This window comes from Ahaetulla prasina, chromosome 1, assembly GCF_028640845.1.
Source record: "Ahaetulla prasina isolate Xishuangbanna chromosome 1, ASM2864084v1, whole genome shotgun sequence".
Lineage (NCBI taxonomy): Eukaryota > Metazoa > Chordata > Lepidosauria > Squamata > Colubridae > Ahaetulla > Ahaetulla prasina.
In genome coordinates, this window is record NC_080539.1 from 7823481 (window position 1) to 7845228 (window position 21748).

The following is a 21748-nucleotide window of genomic DNA, read 5'->3' on the forward strand; positions in this document are numbered from 1 at the left end:
TGGACATAAACTGTTTCAACTCCTACCCTCAAAATGACGCTATAGAGCACTGCACACCAGAACAACTAGACACAAGAACAGTTTTTCCCCCCAAACGCCATCACTCTGCTAAACAAATAATTCCCTCAAAACTGTCAAACTATTTACTAAATCTGCACTACTATTAATCTTCTCATTGTTCCCATCACCCATCTCCTTCCACTTATGACTGTATGACTGTCACTTTGTTGCTTGTATCCTTACGATTTATATTGATATTTATATTGTTTCCTGTTTTTTTTAATTTGCATTTATATCCCGCCCTTCTCCGAAGACTCAGGGCGGCTTACACTATGTCAAGCAATAGTCTTCATCCATTTGTATATTATATACAAAGTCAACTTATTGCCCCCAACAATCTGGGTCCTCATTTTACCTACCTTATAAAGGATGGAAGGCTGAGTCAATCTTGGGCCTGGTGGGACTTGAACCTGCAGTAATTACAAACAGCTGCTGTTAATAACAGACTGTCTTAGCAGTCTGAGCCACCAGAGGCCCTATAAGTTTGCTTACTTGTACCCTATATGACTATCATTAAGCGCTGTACCTTATGATTCTTGATGAACGTATCTTTTCTTTTATGTACACTGAGAGCGTATGCCCATTTCCAGTTCAGCTGGGAGGTTTTGGAATCCTCTGGCTTTTGTTTTGAACTTGAGAAGTAGATCCATAGATCCATAGGGCTGGAAGGGACCTTGGAGGTCTTCCAGTCCAACCCTCTGTTCAAGCCTACACTAGTCTCTCAACTTAGCAATCCTACACTAGTCTTTCAACTTTAGAAACTCGAAGCTTTGCTGGCTGGGGAATTCTGGGAGTTGAAGTCCACCCGTCTTCGAGTTGCTAAGGTTGAGAAAAATTGCTACACCATTCCAGATAAATGCCTATCCAATCTCTTCTTGAAAGCCTCCAGTTTGGAACCCTCACCACATCTCTGACATCAATACAACTGAATGTGTCCAGAAATATTTTACAAGAAGAGTTCTCCATTCCTCTGAAAACAATAAAATACCCTATCCCACCAGACTTGAAATCCTAGGCTTAGAAAACTTGGAACTCCTTTGCCTTCGACAAGACCTAAGCTTAACTCACAGAATCATCTATTGTAATGTCCTTCCTGTTAAAGACTACTTCAGCTTTAATTGCAATAATACTAGAGCAACTAATAGATTTAAACTTAATGTCAACCGCTTTAATCTAGATTGCAGAAAATATGACTTCTGTAACAGAATCATCAGTGCTTGGAATACTTTACCTGACTCTGTGGTCTCTTCTCATAATCCCCAAAGCTTTAACCAAAGACTATCTACTATTGACCTCACCCCATTCCTAAAAGGACCATAAGGGGCGTGCATAAGCGCACAAATGTGCCTACCGTTCCTGTCCTATTGTTTTTTCTTTTCTTCTTCCTATATATATGCTTATACCTCCTTATATTTACTCATATATGTGTTTATTTACTATATAATCTTTTTGTATGATACCTACATATATTGTTGTGACAAAACAAAATAAATAAAAAAATAAATGGAGCGCCACAAATTCTGGAGATAAGAGGGAGCAGGAAGCGGGAAGGACTTAAGACCTTCTCAAATTGCTGATGATTAAAACTTGTCTCCTTCTCCCCCCCCCTTTTTTTCCCTTCCCACTGAAAGGAAGCAGCTGACTCTGCCTTCCCTGAGAATGTATGAGGATCCCTGCAAGCAGGACAGAGACGGGGGCGAATCCGATGCGTCATCTTGCGAACCTGCCTCAGTCCGAGAATCTCTTCACTCGCCATTGGCGACAACCCCCAGTCCTTTACGGGTCCATCGTAATAGCAGAGGTGAGGATCTTTGGGGAGGGTGTGTGTGTGTGGGGGGGTGCAGGATCCACAAGGGGTGGAGGGGTGATTCCTTCTCGAAACAGGGTGAGTGGCCACCCTCGATTCCAATCCTGGACCCCCCCTCCCCTATATATATATATATTTAATTTGAATTTATATCCCGCCCTTCTCCGAAGACTCAGGGCGGCTTACATTGTGTAAGGCAATAGTCTCATCCATTTGTATATTATATACAAAGTCAACTTGTATTGCCCCCCCAACAGTCTGGGTCCTCATTTTACCTACCTTATAAAGGATGGAAGGCTGAGTCAACCTTGGGCCTGGTGGGACTCGAATCTGCAGTAATTGTAATTGCAGGCAGCTGTGTGTTAATAACAGGCTGCATTAGCCTGGTGAGCCACTTCCCAGCCTTTCCCCGCTTGAAAAGGTGTTTGAACTTCTTCCGTGAAAAAAAGAAATAAATAATCTATAGGTAGTCCTCGATTTACGTCCACCACGGAGACCAACATTTCTGTTGCTAAGCGAGACGGCGGTTGGGAGGGGGGCTTTTGTCCCACCTAACGAGCTTCCTTGCTACGATTGTTCAGTGAATCACTGCCGTTGTTAAGTTAGTCCACACGGTTGTTAAGTAAATCGGGCTTCTCCGTCGACTTTGTTCGTTAGAACAGGGGTCACCAACTTTTCGGACCTCAGGGACCGCTAAATTCATAATTTTAAATCCCGGGGATCACTAATATGATCTGCCTAATGACCGGCTGGGGTGGGTGGGTGGCTAGGTGGTCACGTGACTGGGTGGGCGTGGCCAATTCGCTGTCCCTCATGTCGAGGGGGTGCCTCGCTGGCCTCTACTCACCCCTCCCCTCCCAGCCCCTCCTTGCCTCCACACCTGCGCTCAGTGGTGAGATTCAAATAATTTAACAACCGGTTCTCTGCCCTAATGATTTCTTCCAACAACCAGTTCAGCAAACTGCTCAGAAAGTTAACAACCGGTTCTCCCGAACCGGTGCGAACTGGCTGAATCCCACCACTGCCTGCGCTCCTTTTAGGGCCCCAAAAGGAAGCAGTTGTTGGAGCTAAGCAGCCACCACGAGAAAGAGTTGGCAAAACAGCTCAGCTCAGATTGGATCTGGCCGAGAAGGAGGCTCAGCAGAAGCACCTCATTGAGAACTAGGAGCATAGGCTTTCCAAGTAGAAGGAAGACCTGCGGGAGTGCAAGGCCAGGTACTGGCGCCTGGAGGCTCAGTGGATTGAGATGGTCAGCCAGTTCCAGGCCACGAGGCAGTCTCACTGGAACAAGACCCTCCAGCTCTTCGCCACCAGCGGCACTTCCCTCCAGCCTTCGCCCAAAGCCCCACACCAGGAGGCTGAAGCAGACCCCAAGTCGGAATTTCTGCCCCCCTCCGACCCACCACAAGAAGACCCCGAAGGGGGAGACTCTCTGCAGCAACACAAACGTTCATTGCACGTATCTGCCCCAAGGGTCGTAGTTTGAAGACCCCTGATTTAGTGCAATATAGAAAACGCAAATAATTTTTCTGCAGGCCACCAAATTTTTCTCACGGATCACCAGTCGATGACCACTGCCTTAGGACATGTCCACCATAGGTGATAGTATGTTCCAGGAATTTTTTTTGTTTTTTCATTTTCAGCAGTTTGGCGAATTATAAGGAAACATTTTAGCTAGCCGTACTGGTCTAAAATGCCACATTTGTTAAGTAAATCATTGCAGTTGTTAAGTTAGTCACGCGGTTGTTAAATCAATCCGGCTTCCCTGTTGACTTTGCTTGGTCAGAAGGTCACAAAAGGGGATCGCGTGACCCCGCAACCGTCATAACTACGAGTCAGTTGCCAAGCATCTGCGTTTTAATCACGTGATCGTGGGGGATGCTACAAAGGTCCTAAAATGTGAAAATTGGCCATAAGTCACATTTTTCAGTGCTGTTGTAACTTCGGTCACTAAATGAACCGTTGTAAGTCGGGGACTTCCTGTATTATGCCATAGTTGGAGATGGCAGGTTCCATTGGGGTGAGAAGCAGAGTTGTTTCTAAGTTTAAATAATGTTTAATCATGGAGCAGAATGTGAATATTCTTTTTTTTAAAATATTGTCTCCGGAGAATTATCTCTTGCTCCCTTCAGTCCAATTCCTTGCTACTGATAAATGTATTTTTGGGCGAAGAGAGACTTTGCTATCTATCGCCCCCTGCTGGTTGTATTAAACCCATTTCCCCCCCCCTCTGGAATTTTTAGTCACAATTTTTAGTCGTTTTTAGTTCTAACTTTTAGAATTTTGCCCTAAAAACTTTGAGAAAATACCCAGAATTCTTAAAATTAGTGAACAGAAACTTTTCTGATTTTTAAAATTAATAAACTAGGGTTTTTTTCCCCCCTCATCAAATAAACACAATGGGTGGAAACTAATCAAGGAGAGAATCAACTTAGAACTAAGGAGGAATTTCCTGACAGTGAGAACAATTAATCAGTGGAACTACTTGCCTCTAGAAGTTGTGGATGCTCCAACACTGGAAGTTTTTAAGAAGAGGTTGGACAAAGTGGTGTAGGGTTTCCTGGGGGTTGGACTAGAAGACCTCCAAGGTCCCTTCCAAATCTGTTATTCTGTTATTCTGTAAACTGACATTAAATTGATCAAGGTTGTCATCTAGAAAAGCTGGCAAAAAAATAATAATCACTAAACGGGGAGTCCTTTACTTATGATTCCAATTGAGCCCAAAATTTACGTCGCTAAGTGAGAAATTGGTTAAGTGAGATTTGCCCCATTTTACGACGTTTCTCGACGTGACTCTGGGACACTGCAACCGTCATATATGTGAGTCAGATGTCAAGCATCCGAATGTAAGTCACGTGACCATGGGGATGCTGCAATGGTCATAAGTGTGAAAAAGGGTCATAAGTCACCTTTTTCAGGGCCATTGTGACTTCAAACGGTCACTAAGTGAACTGTGGTAAGGCGAGGACTATTTGGTTTTTAGTGTTTTGGGATTAAAATTTCTAACAGTTTACTCTCAAGTAAAATCTTTGCATATGTTAAACCCAAGCCAGGCAGCCACATTATAGCTTAACACGACAATTTATTTTATGTAACTCTAATGCAATTTGTCTCGTTTTGGCTTAGCAACGAGAACTGGTTAACCAAGATTGGTGGTTTAATATAAGAGAGCAAACGCAGCCAGTAAAATGTCTTTCAGCCTTAAACTATTATTTTACTTTGGAGTAAACCTACACAACATAGTGGAATGGAATGGAATGGAATAAATAGAAAATGTGGAATAGAATAAATAGCATAGCATAGCATAGCATAGCATAGCATAGCATAGCATAGCATAGCATAGCATAGCATAGGATAGGATAGGATAGGATAGGATAGGATAGGATAGGATAGGATAGAATAGAATATCGAGTAGAATGGAACGGAATGGAACGGAACAGAACAGAACAGAACAGAACAGAATGTAGGAATGGAATGGAATAGAATAGAATAGAATAGAATAAAAGAATGGAATAGGATAGAATAGAATAGAATAGAATAGAATAGAATAGAATAGAATAGAATAGAATAGAATAGAATAGAATAGAATAGCAGAATGGAATGGAATAGAATAGAGCTGGAAGGGACCTAGGAGATCTTCTAGTCCAGCCCCCTTCTCAAGCAGGAGAACCTATACCATTTCAGACAAATGACTGTCCAGTCTCTTCTTAAAAAGTTCCAGTGATGAAGCACCCACAACTTCTGGTGGCAAGCTGTTCCCCTGGTTAATTGTCCTCCCTGTTAGGAAGTTTCTCCTTAATTCCAGGTTGCTTCTCTCTCTGATTAGTTTCCAACCATTGTTTCCAACATGAGACTTCAAGTTTGGCTGCAGGTTTAAACTGATGGAGCTTAAGTTGATACAGGTAGTCCTCGACTTATGACCGCAATTGAGCCCCCAATTTCTGTGGTTAAGGGAGACATTTGTGCAGTGAGTTTTGTGCCCCATTTTTACGACTTTCCTTTGCCACAGTTGTTAAGTGAATCATTGCCGTTGCAACCCGGTTGTTAAGTGAATCTGGCTTCCCCCTTGACTTTGCTGGCCTGAAGGTCGCAAAAGGGAAATCCCATAACCCCGGGGACTCTGCAACCGTCATAAGTATGAAGCGGTTGCCAAGCATCTGAATGCATTTTGAAGCACACGATCACGGGAGTGCTGCAAAGATCATCACTGTGAAAAACGGTCGTAAGCAGTGGTGGGATTCAGCCAGTTCGCACCGGTTCGGGAGAACCGGTTGTTAACTTTCTGAGCAGTTTGGCAAACTGGTTGTTAGAAGAAATCATTAGGGCAGAGAACCGGTTGTTAAATTACTTGAATCCCACCACTGGTCGTAAGTCGCTTTTTTTCAGTGCCGTTGTAACTTTGAACCGTCACTAAACGAACCGCCGTAAGTCAAGCACTCCATGTCGTTTGCACAGAAATAGATTTTTGCAAGGCTGTGACTTCAAAGATCAAATTCCTTTTGCGTTTGAGAACGTTGCACCCAGGATTACAATTGCGCGGTTCCTTATAAGTGCCATGTTGTAAGCAAAGGAGAGGCATCAAAATTGGCATTTCCTTTTTAAAAAAAATGTGCGGCAGGATCACAGCCTTAGGGGTTTTAATGATTTATTGATCATATGAAGTCATATTTTAGAAACGAGAAGCTGTAAATCTCAAAACTCCTCATTTATTTTGGCAACGAGGCAACGAATACCGGAGTATTTACTGCAAGATATCTGATGTTCTCCAGTAAGAAGGAAGCTATTAAAAATAAAATCCCTTTTTGTCCTGAGTCACCAGGCCTTGGCACAGCTAAGCAGATCTGATTGGGGCTTGCTTAATTTTATTAAAAAGGATCTTTTAAAACAGTGGGTCACCAACCGGTGGTCCGTGGAACCACTGGTGGTCCGTGATAAAATTTTGGTGGTCCGCAGAAAAATTATTTGCATTTTTTAAATATTGCACTAAATCAAACTACGGTCCCCTGGGCCGGATACGTGCAATGAACATTTGTGTTGCTGCGGAGAGTGTCCCCCTTTGGGGTCTTTTTGTGTGGGTCGGAGGGGGGCAGAAATTCCGACTCGGGGTCTGCTTCAGCCTCCTGGTATCGGGCTTTGGGCGAAGGCTGGAGGGAAGTGCTGCTGGTGGCGAAGAGCCGGAGGGCCTTGTTTGAATGGGACTGCCTCATGGCCTGGAACTGGCTGACCATCTCAGCCCACTGAGCCTCCAGGTGCCGGTACCTGGACTTGAACTCCCACAGCTCTTCCTTCTGTTGGAAAATCTATGCTCCTAGTCCTCAGTGAGGTGCTTCTGCCGAGCCTCCTTCTCGGCCAGACCCAATTTGAACTGAGCTGTTTTGCCAACTCTTTCTCGTGGTGGCTGCTTAGCTCCAGCAACTGCCTCCTGTTGGGGCCCTGAGGAGCCCAGGTGGGGAGGGGAAGAGGGGCTGGGAGGGGAGGAGTGAGTAGAGGCTGGTAAGGCACCCCTCGATGTGAGTGACATCTAGTTGGCCACGCCCACCCAGTCACATGACCACCTAGCCACGCCCACCCAGCCGGTCATTAGGCAGATCCTATTAGTGGTCCGTGGGATTTAAAATTAAGAATTTAATTCTTAATTAAAGGGGTCTGAAAGGTTGGTGACCCCTGTTTTAAAAAGACCCCACCTTTAGTTAAACTTGTATTTTATTGTAAACATTAATGCGATATTTGACTTTATACACTTTACAGCTAGTCCTCGACTTACGACCCCAACGGAGGCCAGCATTTCCTGTTGCTAAGTGAGACATTTGTTAAGCGACTTTTGGCCTCCTGTTATAACTTTTCTTGCCACATTTGTTAAGTGTTTTGCTGCAGTTAAGTTAGTAACACAGTTGTTAAGAGAATCTGGCTTTTTTTATTTTTTTTATTTTTTTTATTTTATTTGCATTTATATCCCGCCCTTCTCCAAAGACTCAGGGCGGCTTACACTATGTCAGGCAATAGTCTTCATCCATTTTGTATACTATATACAAAGTCAACTTATTGCCCCCCAACAATCTGGGTCCTCATTTTACCTACCTTATAAAGGATGGAAGGCTGAGTCAACCTTGGGCCTGGTGGGACTTGAACCTGCAATATTGCAAGCAGGCTTTGCTGGTCAGAAGGTTGCAAAAGGAGATTGAGTGACCCCAGGATACGGCAGTGGTCGTAAGTATGAAACAGTTGCCAAGGATCTCGATTTTGATCACGTGACCCTGGAGATGCCGCAGTGGTTGTGTGCAAAAACGGCCACAAATCCATTTTTTTTTTCCAGGATGTTTTTCGCTTTGAATGGTCACTAAATGAACTGGTATAAGCCGAGGACTACCCTGTATACATTTTTAAAAATGCATTTTATTTTCAGGTTGGAAACCGCCCAGAATCGCCTTGTAGCAAGATGGGTGGAAATTTTAATAAATAAATAAATTTACTTTAGAAAGATGCCCAAGAAAATACTGTTATTTTTCAGACTATAAGATGCACTTTTTTGTCTCCCAAAAGGGGGTGAAAACATCTGTGCATTTTACAGACCGAATATTGCTGAAGCCCCACCCATCCAACCACTGTTTTTTGGCCTTTTTCAGGCCTTTTTCTGGCCCGTTTTTGGGGCTTTTTTCAGCCACTTTTCGAGGTGTTTTTTTTGGGGGCGGGGCATTTTTGAATTTTTTGGAGGCCAATTTTTTGGGCTTATTTCAGCCCTTTTTGAGGCTTATTCTTGGCCCATTTTCAAAGCTGTTTTTGGCCCAATTTCCTGAAAAAATGGGCAGAAAAAAGCCTTGAAAATGGGCAAAAAAAAAACAACCTCAAAAATGGGGTGAAAAAATTCCCCAAAACGGGCTGAAAAAACCCTCGAAAATGGGCTGAAAAAAAAAGCCTTCAAAACGGGCTGAAAAAAGCCTTGAAAACGGGCCCCAAAAAGCCCCCAAAACGGGCCAAAAAACTCCTTGAAAACGGGCCGAAAAAAGCCCCCAAAATGGGCTGAAAAAAGCCTCGAAAACGGGCCTGAAAAAGGCCTGAAAGAAGGGAGGCCAAAAACATGTTATTGTTGTTTTCTTCTTCTAAATTTAGGTGCGTCTTATAGTCTGAAAACTACGGTAGATTTCAGGAAGAGTTGTGCCCATTTAGAAACAAGTTGGCCAAACATCCTTAAAAGGATAATAACAAAGTTGAAATTTGTTCCAGGTGCTTCCATGGATGTAAATTATTATTATTATTTATTATTATTATTTATTTGATTTTTATACCGCCCTTCTCCCGAAGGACTCAGGGCGGTGTACAGGCAAATGACAAGTAGAGGTAGTCCTTCACTTACGACCACAACGGAGCCCAAAATTTCTGTTGCTAAGTGAGACCTGTGTTCAAGCGAGCTTTGCCCCCATTTGACACTTTTCTTGCCACTGTTGTTAAGTTGAGTCACTGCAGTTGATAAGTTAGTAACCCGGCTGTTAAATGAATCGGGCTTCCCCGTTGACTTTGCTTGGTCAGAAGGTCGCAAAGGGAGATCGCGTGACTCAAGGACACAGCGGTGGTCATAAATATGAACCGGTATCTGAATGTTGATCGTGGCAATGCTGCAAAGATTGTAACTGTGAAAAACGGTCATAAGTCACTGTTCTCAGTGCCATTATAACTGTCAGGCTGCCTCTGATTATAACTAGGAAAGAATACACCTTGACTTCATTTGCAAATAAAGAAAAGTACTTTTACTAGTTACATCTGGATAGCAGCAGTGCTAAGTTGGATCTGAGACAAAATATGGCTAACAATCTGTATCACCCTATTCCTCCCTCCTCTTTCCCAAAAGGTCATCAGGTCTGGTCCAATGCCAGCTCCTTCCCGGGGTCCTGTGGTAATCTTCTTCCGCAGGTCTCTGGTTGTCAATCATATCAGGAATGCAATGTCAGTTAGAGTTCGCGCTCAAACATTCCTGTTGAATTCAAAACATTAATCTCCCCTCCCACCTTAATTATGTCAGACCGACACTCTTAAAGGGCCCTCTCTACTTAACTTGAATCCAATAGCTATTTACATTAGAAATACAATCCCATGCTATCTAACAACTGAATATAAGGAGTACAAAGAGATACGAAGTTTGGAGTGGAGGCTGACAATAACTGTGAACGGTCACTAAACAAACTGCCATAAGTCGAGGACTACCTGTAGTCCTCGGCTTATGACCATTCCTTTAGCAACCATTTGAAAGCGCTGGAAAAAAAAGTGATTTTGGCCAGTCCTCACACTTATGACGGTTGCACCATCCTGTGGTCATGTGATTGACATTTGTGGCGCCCGATAAGCAAAGTTGACGAAGTTAGCTTCACTGAATGATTGCATGGTTGCTTAACCGTCATGGCGAAAAAGTTTAAATTGGGCAGCGACTGACTTAACGACAGTATCATTTATAATCCCAATTGTAGTTGTAAATCAAGGACTACCTGCAGATGCAATCTCCCTGGACACAATCATGCACAAAGAGTTTGCAGCATGGTTATCCAGCTTCTCAGTGTAGCCTGTAGCCTGGAGGTTTCCTGGTGGCTTCCTTTCCAACTTCTAACCGTGGTGACGCCGTTAAGAGATGGCAGGGGTGAAATGTAAAATTTGTTACTACCGGTTCTGTGGGCGTGGCTTGGTGGTGGTGGTAATGTGACTGGGTGGGCGTGGCCAACTTAAAAAAAAAACTTTTAAAAGCATTTTAAAAATGCCTTTAAAAGGTTCTGGTGATCAGGCAACTCAGCTGGGATCGCCAGAGGAGCCTTTTAAAAGCTTTTTTTTTACAACCTCTTCGGCCGAAGAGCTTGCAGAAAAAATGCTTTTAAAGGGTTCTGACGATCCCAGCTGAGCTGTGCGATCATCAGAGGCTTTTTTTTTTACTTTCAAAAGCATTTTTTCGGCCGAAGAAAAAATGCTTTTAAAGGGTCCTGACGACCCCAGCTGAGCCGTGCGATCATCAGAGGCTTTTTTTTTTACTTTCAAAAGCATTTTTTCGGCCGAAGAAAAAATGCTTTTAAAAGTAAAAAAAAAACCAAGAAAACCTCTGATGATCGCGCGGCTCAGCTGGGGCGGGGGTGGGGAGGAGGCAGGGATTTTTGCTACCGGTTCTCCGAACCACCCGCTGCCATCGCTACCAAATCAGGGCCGTGGTGGCTCAGGCTGTAAGGTAGCCTGTTATTAAAACACAGCAGCCTGCAATTACCGCAGGCTCAAATCCCATCAGGCCCAAGGTTGACTCAGCCTTCCATCCTTTATAAGGTAGGTAAAATGAGGACCCAGATTGTTGGGGGGGGCAATAAGTTGACTTTGTAAATATACAAATAGAATGAGACTATTGCCTTACACACTATAAGCCGCCCTGAGTCTTCGGAGAAGGGCAGGATATAAATGTAAATAAAAAAAAAAAAAAGTGATCCGGTCTGAACCGGGAGCATTTCACCCCTGCGCGGTGCTGCAGTGGTTAGAATGCACTATTGCAGGCAACTCTGCTCACTGCCAGGAGTTCGATCCTCACTGACTCAAGGTTGTCTCAGCTTTCCATCCTTCCGAGGTCGGTAAACAGAGGACCCAGATTGTGGTGGGCAATATACAGACTCTCTAAACCGCTTAGAGAGAGCTGTAAAGCACCGTGAAGTGGTATATAAGTCTAAGTGCTATTGCTATTGCTTAACCACCTCCAAACCTGCTTAACGTCCTCCTCCAAACCAGGCTAGTCTGACTGGCTAAGTTCCAGCTTGCTTGATCCCAGAGAGTGCATGTTAACCAATAAAGGAGAATAGTGATAACTCAGAGTTGAACTGTGTGGTACTTGGTGCTTGGTTCTTTCCTTGCAAACGTTTCATTACCAAACTAGGCTACAGCATCAGTCTTAGAAGGGTGTGGGATTTACTATTTCAAACAATAAACAACAGCCTAGTTGAGGAACCTCTCCCACCAACACGGACAGGACAAATCCCTAGTTGCTATATAAACAGAGAGCGAACCCCCACTTCCTTTGAGCACTGATGATGTTACCTGGCAGGGTAATGAAACGTCTGTAAGAAAAAACAGCCAAGCTCAGAGAGCACCGAGGACCTCTCAGAAGTACTGTCTACAAAAAAACCCCCACCCTTTGCAGAACTCAAAACACCTAAAAAAACAACAAACCCTCCCAAAGCCCCCTTCCAGAGGTGGGATTCAGCCAGTTTGGACCAGTTCAGGTGAACGGGATGCTAATTTTACATCTGGTTCGCTGAACCGGTAGTTGCAAGGACTGGCTGGCCCCTCCCACCCCACCCCACCCCACCCCGCCCTTCCCATCCTACCCCGCCCCTCCCAGAAGTCTCCACGTGGCACCCGCGTGGAGGCTCTGGGAGGGCAAAAAATGGGTTTCCAGAAGTTCTGGAAGTCCAGAAACAGGCCCGTTTCTGGCCTCCGGAGGGCCTTAAGAGTCAGGGGGAGGCTGTTTTTGCCCTCCTGGAGGCTCAAGGAAAGCCTCCAGAGCCTGGGGAGGGCATAAAATGGGCCTTCTGGAAGTTACAGCAGTCTAGAAAAGGTCCCGTTTCCGGCCTCCGGAGGGCCTTAAGAGTCCAGGGGAGGCTGTTTTTGCCCTCCTGGAGGCTCAAGGAAAGCCTCCAGAGCCTGGGGAGGGCATAAAATGGGCCTCCTGGAAGTTACAGCAGTCTAGAAAAGGTCCCGTTTCCGGCCTCCGGAGGGCCTCCAGAGCCCAGGGGAGGCCGTTTTCACCTTCCTGGAGGCTCAAGTAAAGCCTTCGGAGCTTGGGGAGGGCAAAAACAAACAAACACACCCACCCGCTATAGTGCAGGAGGCACCATGGCCATGCCCACCATGGCCATGCCCACCCGGCAACCGGGCAGAGAACTAGTTGGTGAAATTTTTGAATCTCACCCCTGCCCCCTTCCCAAGGATGATGGACCTTGTGGTTCCTCACGGGTTGGGTTTCAAATTTTTTTACTACCGGTTCTGTGGGTGTGGCTTGGTGGGCATGGCATGGTGGGCGTGGCTTGGTGGGCGTGGCAGAGGGAGGATACTGTAAAATCTCCATTCTGTCCCCACTCCAGAGGAAGGTTACTGCAAAATCCCCATTTCTTCCCAATCAGCTGGGGCTCGGGAGGCAGAGAACGGATGGGGGCAGGACCAGTCAGAATTTTTACTACCAGTTCTCCGAACTACTCAAAATTTCCGCTACCGGTTCTTCAGAACCGGTCAGAACCTGCTGAAACCCACCTCTGGTTCCTCAGCTCTCGCGTCTTAACCGAAATGCCTTCTTTCTCCTTGCAGAAGACAAAGGAAGCGACCAAGAGCCGGAGAAAGGGTCAGGGGTGAAGAGATCCAGCCCTGACCTGGGTCCGGCTAGCCCGCCCCACAACCACAGCCCTGGCTTGCGTGCAGAAGAGCGGAGTAAAGAAATGGGCAAAGTTGGTGAGACCTCCAGGGAGAGCGGTGAAGCCCTCTTCACACCTCTGGCTTTGGAGAAGGAGAAGCTGGAGGGCAGAAGGAAGGAACCTCTCCTGCAGCCGCCCCACGAAGGATCCAAAAAGGAATTGCCCGGGGATTGCGCCCCGGTGGGGTGCAGTACCAAGGAAGCCTTCGCCCCTCTGATGGTGCAGACCGACAGCCCGCCGCACTTGAATCCAAGTCATCTGCAAAGTTTGGCTCTTTCGGGCCTTCACGGTCAGCAGTTCTTCAACCCTCTGGGCGCCGGTCAACCCTTCTTCCTTCACCCAACCCAGTTCGCCATGGCGCCCGGAGCCTTTTCGGCGATGGGCATGGGACACTTGCTGGCTTCGGTGGCAGGCGGAGGGAGCTTGGAAAACGGGGGACTCTCGGCTCCTCAAGGGACGGCGGGGGCCACGACCCCGTTCCCCTTCCATCTGTCCCAGCACATGTTGGCTTCTCAGGTAAGGGGGCGAGGAGGGGAGGGGGCAAAGGGTTGACCTCCCTTTGGGAGAGGGATCTTGGGAGTCCTAGTGGACAACTGTTTAAATAGGAGCCAGCCCTGTGCTGCAGCTTCCAAAAAACCCAACGCAGTTCTAGGCTGCATCAACAGAGGGATAGAATCAAGATCACGTGAAGTATTAAGGCCACTTCATAAGGCCTTGGTAAGGCCACACTTGGAATCTGGCATCCAATTTTGGTTGCCACGATGTAAAAAAAATGTTGAGACTTTAGAAAGAGTGCAGAGAAGAGCAACAAAGATGATGAGAGGACTGGAGGCTAAAACATGTGAAGAACGGTTGCAGGAACTGGGTATGCCTAGTTTAATGAAAAGAAGGACTAGGGGAGACATGATAGCAGTCTTCCAATATCTCAGGGGCTGCCCCAAAGAAGAGGGAGTCAAACTATTCTCCAAAGCACCTGAAGGCAGGACAAGAAGCAACGGGTGGAAACTAATCAAGGAGAGAAACAACCTGGAACTAAGGAGAAATTTCCTGACAGTTAGAAAAATTAACCAGTGAAACAGCTTGCCTCCAGAAGTTGTGAATGCTCCAACACTGGAGGTTTTTAAGAAGAGATTGGATAACCAATTGTCTGAAGTGGTAGAGTTTCCTGCCTAAGCAGGGGGTTGGACTAGAAGACCTCCAAGGTCCCTTCCAACTCTATTCTATTCCTCTCTTCTGCTCAGGATGGGTCCAGTCAAGGGCTAGATTTAGAGTGCTTCTTATAGCATGTCGCCTTTAAGTTCAACTTAAAGACGTCAACTCCCAGCCTATAGGAACATAGAACATAGATTCATGGAAGCGACCTTGAAGTTTTCTGACAGTGAGAACAATCAACCCGTGGAACAGAAGTTGCCTTCAGAAGTTGTGGAGCTTCATCGGTATCGGTCAGAAATGGTGGAGGGTCTCCTGCTTGAGCAGGTGGGAGTTTGACTAGATGACCTACAAGGTCCCTTCTAACTCTGTTAATCCGTTAATCAGTAAACATAACCAGGGAGGCATGTAAACCATGATTTATGGCGGAAGGTCACATATGAACCGAGGCAACGGGCTGGTTCGACAAAACCAAATGAAAAGAAACCTGGCGTGCCGCAAAACTTGGTTTGAAAAAACTTAAGGAATTTATGATAATTACTGGCTTCTATTTTGCTTAGAAGGGGACACAGTGGCTCAGGGGCTAGGACGTTGAGCTTGTCGATCGAAAGGTTGGCAGCTCAGCAGTTCGAATCCCTAGTGCTGCCGTGTAACGGGGTGAGCTCCCGTTACTTGTCCCAGCTTCTGCCAACCTAGCAGTTTCGAAAGCACCTAAAAATGCAAGTAGAAAAAATAGGGACCACCTTGGTGGGAAGGTAACAGCGTTCCGTGCGCCTCTGGTGTTGAGTCATGCCGGCCACATGACCACAGAGACATCTTCGGACAGCGCTGGCTCTTCGGCTTTGAAAGGGAGATGAGCACCGCCCCCTAGAGTCGGGAACGACTAGCACGTAGATGCGAGGGGAACCGTTACCTTTACCTTAAGAATTCTCTCCCCTGAGAAAGCAACTGTTCTCAAAATCTCACCCTCAACGTATTTTTTTCCAGATCTCTCTCTCTCTTTTTTTAAGTGAGCTGTTTTAGTAATTGGATCTGGCGGTTTTTATGTGGTCTATACTGTAGCCCGGTGATGCTCCAATTTCTCACCTTTAAGACCTATGGACTTTGACTCCCAGAATACCTAAACAGAGATCTCGTAGCGTGGTCAACCATAGCATGCCTTGGGATACGAATCATCTATCGGTCAGTTTGGCTGGCCTCTAGTTACGACTTCCAGAAGACAGCAAATGTCTCTCTCAGCATTGCAGGAAAAGGTGGACAATAGAAGCTCCAATTCTCATGGCTGCTTTTTCTACCACTCCAAGATGCTCCTCTTACGTTTCCCAGTTGGGTTGAGTTGACTTGACAAAGTCAACTGTTGACCGAGGACGTTGCTAGGAAGAACAAGCTTAGGGCATTACCTGGACTGGATTTGTGGTGGTTTTTTTCTTCTTCTTGTTGTTGTTACTGATTTCTTTTCCACGCTTACAAACTTTGCCATTTTTTTTGTTTTTTGCAATTGTAGTCTGCTGCAGCGGTAGGATTCAAATAATTTAACAACTGGTTCTCTGCCCTAATGACCAGCTGGGTGGGTGTGGCCATGGTGGGCGTGACCAGGGAGTGTGACAGGCAGCACTTAGCCTCCTGCACTCCCCCCGGGAGCAAAAATGGGCCGCAGTGGGGGATGCGCTGCCCTCCTCTGTGGCCCATTTTGGGCTTAGGAGACCTCCCTGCACTTACAGTATCAGGAAGCCAAAATGGGGCACGTGGGGACTCCTGGAAGGGGCGGGGCAGGAAGGGGCAGAGCCAGCCAGCAATTTAGCTACCGGTTCACGGGAACCGGTCTGAACCAGCTGAATCCCACCACTGGTCGTATGGTCCGATTTTTATAGCAAGAAGTACTTTTTTAAAAAAACCTAAATAATGATTGTACCTCCAAAACAGATCTGTTCAAATCTGGCCTCTAGGTTATCATTTACACCTATCTTCTGCAATTCCTCTGTGTCCAGAAAATGGGCTAATTGAATAAATTTTGGTTAAATTAAGCGTGGCTGAGCACGATGTGTGTCAAGGCAGATAAGGGGCTGCACAGTAAGCGATGAAGACTTGTTCTTGGTTGCCCACATATGTTGGGTTGTAGAATATGGGTAGTCCTCGATTTACGACCACAATTGGAAGCTGAATTTCCATTGCTAAACAAGGCGATTGTCGTTTATATATGTATAGTATTTATCTTTACCTTTATTTATTAATTAAATTTATTGCCCGCCCATCTGACCGCAGGCTAACAATTTTGCCATTGTTAAGCAAGTCACTGCCATTGTTAAGTGAATCACATGGCCATTAAGCAAATCCGGCTTCCCCCGTTGACTTTGCTCGTCGAAATTTGGCTGGAAAAGTCACAAATGGGGTATCATGTGACCCTGAGATGCTGCAACCTGTTCTAAATACATGCTATATTTATTTAAAATATAGAATAGACAAAAGTAAACAGTAGGAAAAATAAGGGAGGGAAAGGAGAAATGTAGAAAAGGGAGAAATGGTGTTGACTTCTGACTGCTTCTCGTGCAGTACAGATAACCTTGACTTATGACCACAACTGAGCCCAGAATATATGTTGCTCAATGAGAAATTTGTTAAGTGAATTTTGTTCCCTTTTACGACTTTTCTTGCCACATTTGTTGTTAAGTGAATCACTGCAGTTGTTAAATTAGTAACACGGTTGTTAAGTGAATCTTGGCTTCCCCATTGACTTTGCTTGTCAGAAGGTCACAAAAGGGGATCATGTAACCCCCGGGACAGTGCAACCGTCATAAGTACATGCCAGTTGCCTTGATCGAGTGACCATGGGGATGCTGCAAAGGTTGTAACTGTGAAAAATGGTCCTAAGTCACATTTTTCCGTGCCGTTGTAACTTTGAACAGTCACTAAGTAAACTGTTGTAAGTCGGGGACTACCTGCACAATAAAACAGTAAACCTCGACTTTTTACTTTTACATAATATTATAAATTAGCCACATCTATAACAACAAACTTATCTCATCGGTAAAACCCAAAATCAAAGTTTCATTTTCCCCCCCCCACACACCTCGAGCACAAAGTCCAGAAGCGGTTTCCATGTAGAAACAAAAGTAATCGTGGGTTTTTTTCTTTCATCCAAGCTGTCAATTCAGCCATCTCTGCTAATTCCATTAACTTGGGCAGCCATTTGTCGATTGTGGGAATTGAAATGTCCTTTCATTTTTGTGCATAAAGTAATCTTGCTGCCATCAAATTATATAACTGTGATGGTGAATCGATGGCACACAAAGCCCTCTTTGTGGCCACACACGCAAGTGCTGGAGCACCAGAAAACAGCCTGAAAACGGCCCCAAAACAGCCAAAAATGCCCCAAAAACGGGCTGTTCTTTGGGCTGTTTTCGGGGCTGTTTTCGGGCTATTTTCCAGGCCATTTTCAGGCTGTTTTCGGGCTGTTTTCAGGCTATTTTCTGGGCTGTTTTTTGGCCATTTTCTGGGCTGTTTTTTGGCCATTTTCTGGGCTGTTTTTGGGCCATTTTCTGGGCCACTTTGGGGGCATTTTTTGGCTGTTTTTTGGGCATTTTTTGTTTTTCAGCCTGAAAAATGGCCTGAAAACAGCCCGAAAAATGGCCAAAAACAGCCAAAAAACAGACATGCGTGCGCCGGCCAGCTGGTCTTTGGGTTTCCGGTGTTCCGGCACATGCATTCTGGTTCGGGCAATCAGTGTCGAAAAGGTTTGCATCACAGATATATAACATTGAAGTTCCAAAAGTTTTCCCCAAGTCTTTTTCCATTAAACCCCAAAGAAACGTTTTGTCAAAATGTCTCAAAAGGGGATCACGTGACCCCAGAACCCTGCAACCGTCATAAATGTGAAACAATTGCCAGGGAAGAAAATGGTAAGTGAACACCTGTCTACCCTAGACGAGTTCAAATCACCAGGACCGGATGGATTACACCCCAAGGTTCTGAAGGAACTGGCAGACGTGATCTCAGAACCACTGAACTACATCTTTCAAAGATCCTGGAGCACAGGGGAGCTGCCAGAGGACTGGAAAAGAGCTGATGTAGTTCCCATCTTCAAAAAAGGGGAAAAAAACAGATCCAGGAAACTACAGACCTATCAGCCTGACCTCAATACCGGGGAAGATTCTGGAAAAGATAATCAAGCAACGAATCACCGAACACCTAGAAGCAAACAAAGTAATAACCAACAGCCAACATGGGTTTGTCAAAAACAGATCATACCAGACTAATCTTATTGCATTCTTTGACAAAATGACAAAATTAGTAGACCAGAGGAATGCTGTCGATATAATTTACTTGGACTTCAGTAAAGCATTTGATAAAGTAGACCATAACCTACTACTAGATAAAGTAGAAAAATGTGGGTTAGACAGCACCACCACCAGATGGATTCGTAACTGGCTGACCAACCGCACTCAACGTGTAGTCCTCAACAGAACTACATCCACATGGAGGGAAGTATGCAGTGGAGTACCCCAAGGCTCTGTTTTAGGCCCAGTACTCTTCAACATCTTCATCAATGACTTGGACGAGGGGATAGATGGGGAACTCATCAAATTTGCAGATGACACCAAGCTGGCAGGAATAGCCAACACTCCAGAAGATAGGCTCAAGTTACAGAAAGATCTTGACAGACTTGAACATTGGGCGCTATCTAACAAAATGAAATTCAACAGTGAAAAAAGTAAGGTTCTACATTTAGGCAAAAAACCCAAAATGCACAGGTACCGTATATGTGGTACCTTGCTCAATAGTAGTACCTGTGAGAGGGATCTTGGAGTCCTAGTGGATAACCATTTAGATATTAGCCAGCAGTGTGCAGCAGCTGCTAAAAAATCCAACACAGTTCTGGGCTGCATAAACAGAGGGATAGAATCAAGATCACGTGAAGTGTTAGTGCCACTTTATAATGCCTTGGTAAGGCCACACTTGGAATATTGTATCCAGTTTTGGTCGCCACGATGTAAAAAAGATGCTGAGACTCTAGAAAGAGTGCAGAGAAGAGCAACAAAGATGATTAGGGGACTGGAGGCTAAAACATATGAAGAACGGTTGCAGGAACTGGGTATGTCTAGTTTAATAAAAAAACTTTTTGTTGCTATCAGTAAGGGTTAAATTGCAACCTATGACCATCATTTGTATTGTAAATGTATCTTTGATGAAGGTACTTTTTTTTCTTTTTCTTTTATGTACACTGAGAGCATCTGCACCAAAACAAATTCCTTGTGTGTCCAATCACACTTGGCCAATAAAAATTCTATTCTATTCTATTCTATTCTATTCTATTCTATTCTATTCTATTCTATTCTATTCTATTCTATTCTATTCTATTTATGACGGTTGCAGTGTCCTGGGGTCATGTGATCCCCTTTTGCGACCTGCTGACAAGCCAAGTCAATGGGGAAGCAAGATTTACCTCACAACTGTGTTACTAACCTGTACTTACTAACTGTAGTGTTTCGCTTAAAAAAACGTAGCAAGAAAGGTCATAAAATGGGGCAAAAAATCCATTTAACAACTGTCTCACTTAGCAACAGAAATTTGCTCGTAAATCATACTTACGGGACCGCCTGCTGTTACCCTATGCCTCCCACCGACCCGTACGCTCTCACAGAGAGGGCCTTCTCAGGGTGCCGTCAGCCAGACAATGTCGGCTGGCGGCCCCCAGGGGCAGGGCCTTCTCTGTGGGAGCTCCTACGCTTTGGAACGAACTTCCCCCTGGTTTACGTCAAGTGCCTGATCTTCGGACTTTTCGCCGTGAGCTGAAAACACATCTATTTATTCAAGCGGGACTGGCCTAATTAAATTTTAATCTGGGGTTATTTATATTTTTAGGGTTTTTAAAACTATTTTAAATGTTTTAAATTTTTTTAAATTTTTGGCCATTTTGTAATATGTTTGTTTTAGTCTTGTTTTAATTTATATATTGCACTTTTTATTTGGCTGTACACCGCCCTGAGTCCTTTGGGAGAAGGGCGGTATAAAAATCGAATAAATAAATAATAAATAAACTTAGCGGCAATAATTGCGCTATAATTTAGGTATTGACTAAAACAGTGAAAACTACCCTGTTTCCCCCAAAATAAGACGTCCCCTGATAAAAAGCCCAATTGGGCTTTTGAGCGCATGGCAATAAGGCCAAGCGCTTATTTCAAGGTTCAAAAAAATATAAGACAGGATCTTATTTTCGGTACCAACTTGATATAATAGAATGCTTTTGTTGGTAAAAAGGCAAAACAGTTCCAGTCAACTTTAAAACCCTGAGCTTGCTTATATTTGGGTAATGCCAGAAATCTGGATTTCATTTTTTTTTGAGAGGGTCACTCTTACGCATGATGCGTGAGAGTTGAGTCCGCTTCGGTTGAGCTGAAATCCCCAAGCCCCAAAATATATTGCGTCTTAAGCCCCAATAAATGGCAAACCAGTTGCAATCAGAGTTTTGACATCACGGTTGGGAATTTTGTCCAATAAACAAGATGTTACAGTCTAAAAATGGTAATTGCAAAATGGGCACGGCTGAACATAAATAATGTAATTTTTTCCCCCCTCAAAAAAGGCAAGTGGTTTGGAACATTATTTGTGCCCCTTTTACAGCAAAGGAGCGGTTGAAAAAAAAAAGTGTATGTTTAATAACGTGGGTTTGACCCTTCTTACAATAATATTAGTTTACTTTATTGTCATTGCACCTCGTACAACGAAATTAAATGCCATCCATTTAAAACATTTCTTCCATACGAGGTAATATTCTGTTTCCTCTTTTTCTTGTATCTCCTTGGTAAGCTTATCCATTTCCGCACATTCCAAAACTTTTCTAATCACATTGTCTTCGGTTGGTATATTATTGTTTTTCCAATTCTGTGTGTAAACTATTCGTGCTGCTGTGATTATATGAATAATTATATACCATATTTCTTTTTCATATGACCCTGAAAATATTCCTAGTAAAAATGTTTCTGGCCTCATTTCTATATAATAATAATAATAATAATAACAGAGTTGGAAGGGACCTTGGAGGCCTTCTAGTCCAACCCCCTGCCCAGGCAGGAAACCCTACACCATTTCAGACAAATGGCTATCCAACATTTTCTTAAAAATTTCCAGTGTTGGAGCATTCACAACTTCTGCAGGCAAGTTGTTCCACTTATTAATTGTTCTGTCAGGAAATTTCTGTTGTTTGTTGTTTAATGGTTTAATGATGTTGTTTAATGATTTCTTCTAGTTGTAATTTAATTTTGCTCCAGTATTGTTTCGCTTTGTGACAGGACCACCACATGTGGTAATATTATTATTATTA

The 21748-nt window shown here is 44.4% G+C and overlaps 1 protein-coding gene across 1 annotated transcript in view; it reads left to right on the forward strand.

Annotated features, from left to right (window-relative positions):
* Positions 1-21748, forward strand: part of TBX2 (T-box transcription factor 2) — a 64699-nt gene that overhangs the window by 24693 nt on the left and 18258 nt on the right. Inside the window, exons 5-6 of the mRNA XM_058164105.1 lie at positions 1692-1861; positions 13178-13797. Coding sequence (XP_058020088.1) covers positions 1692-1861; positions 13178-13797 — 790 coding nt within the window. The remainder of the gene's footprint in view (positions 1-1691; positions 1862-13177; positions 13798-21748) is intronic.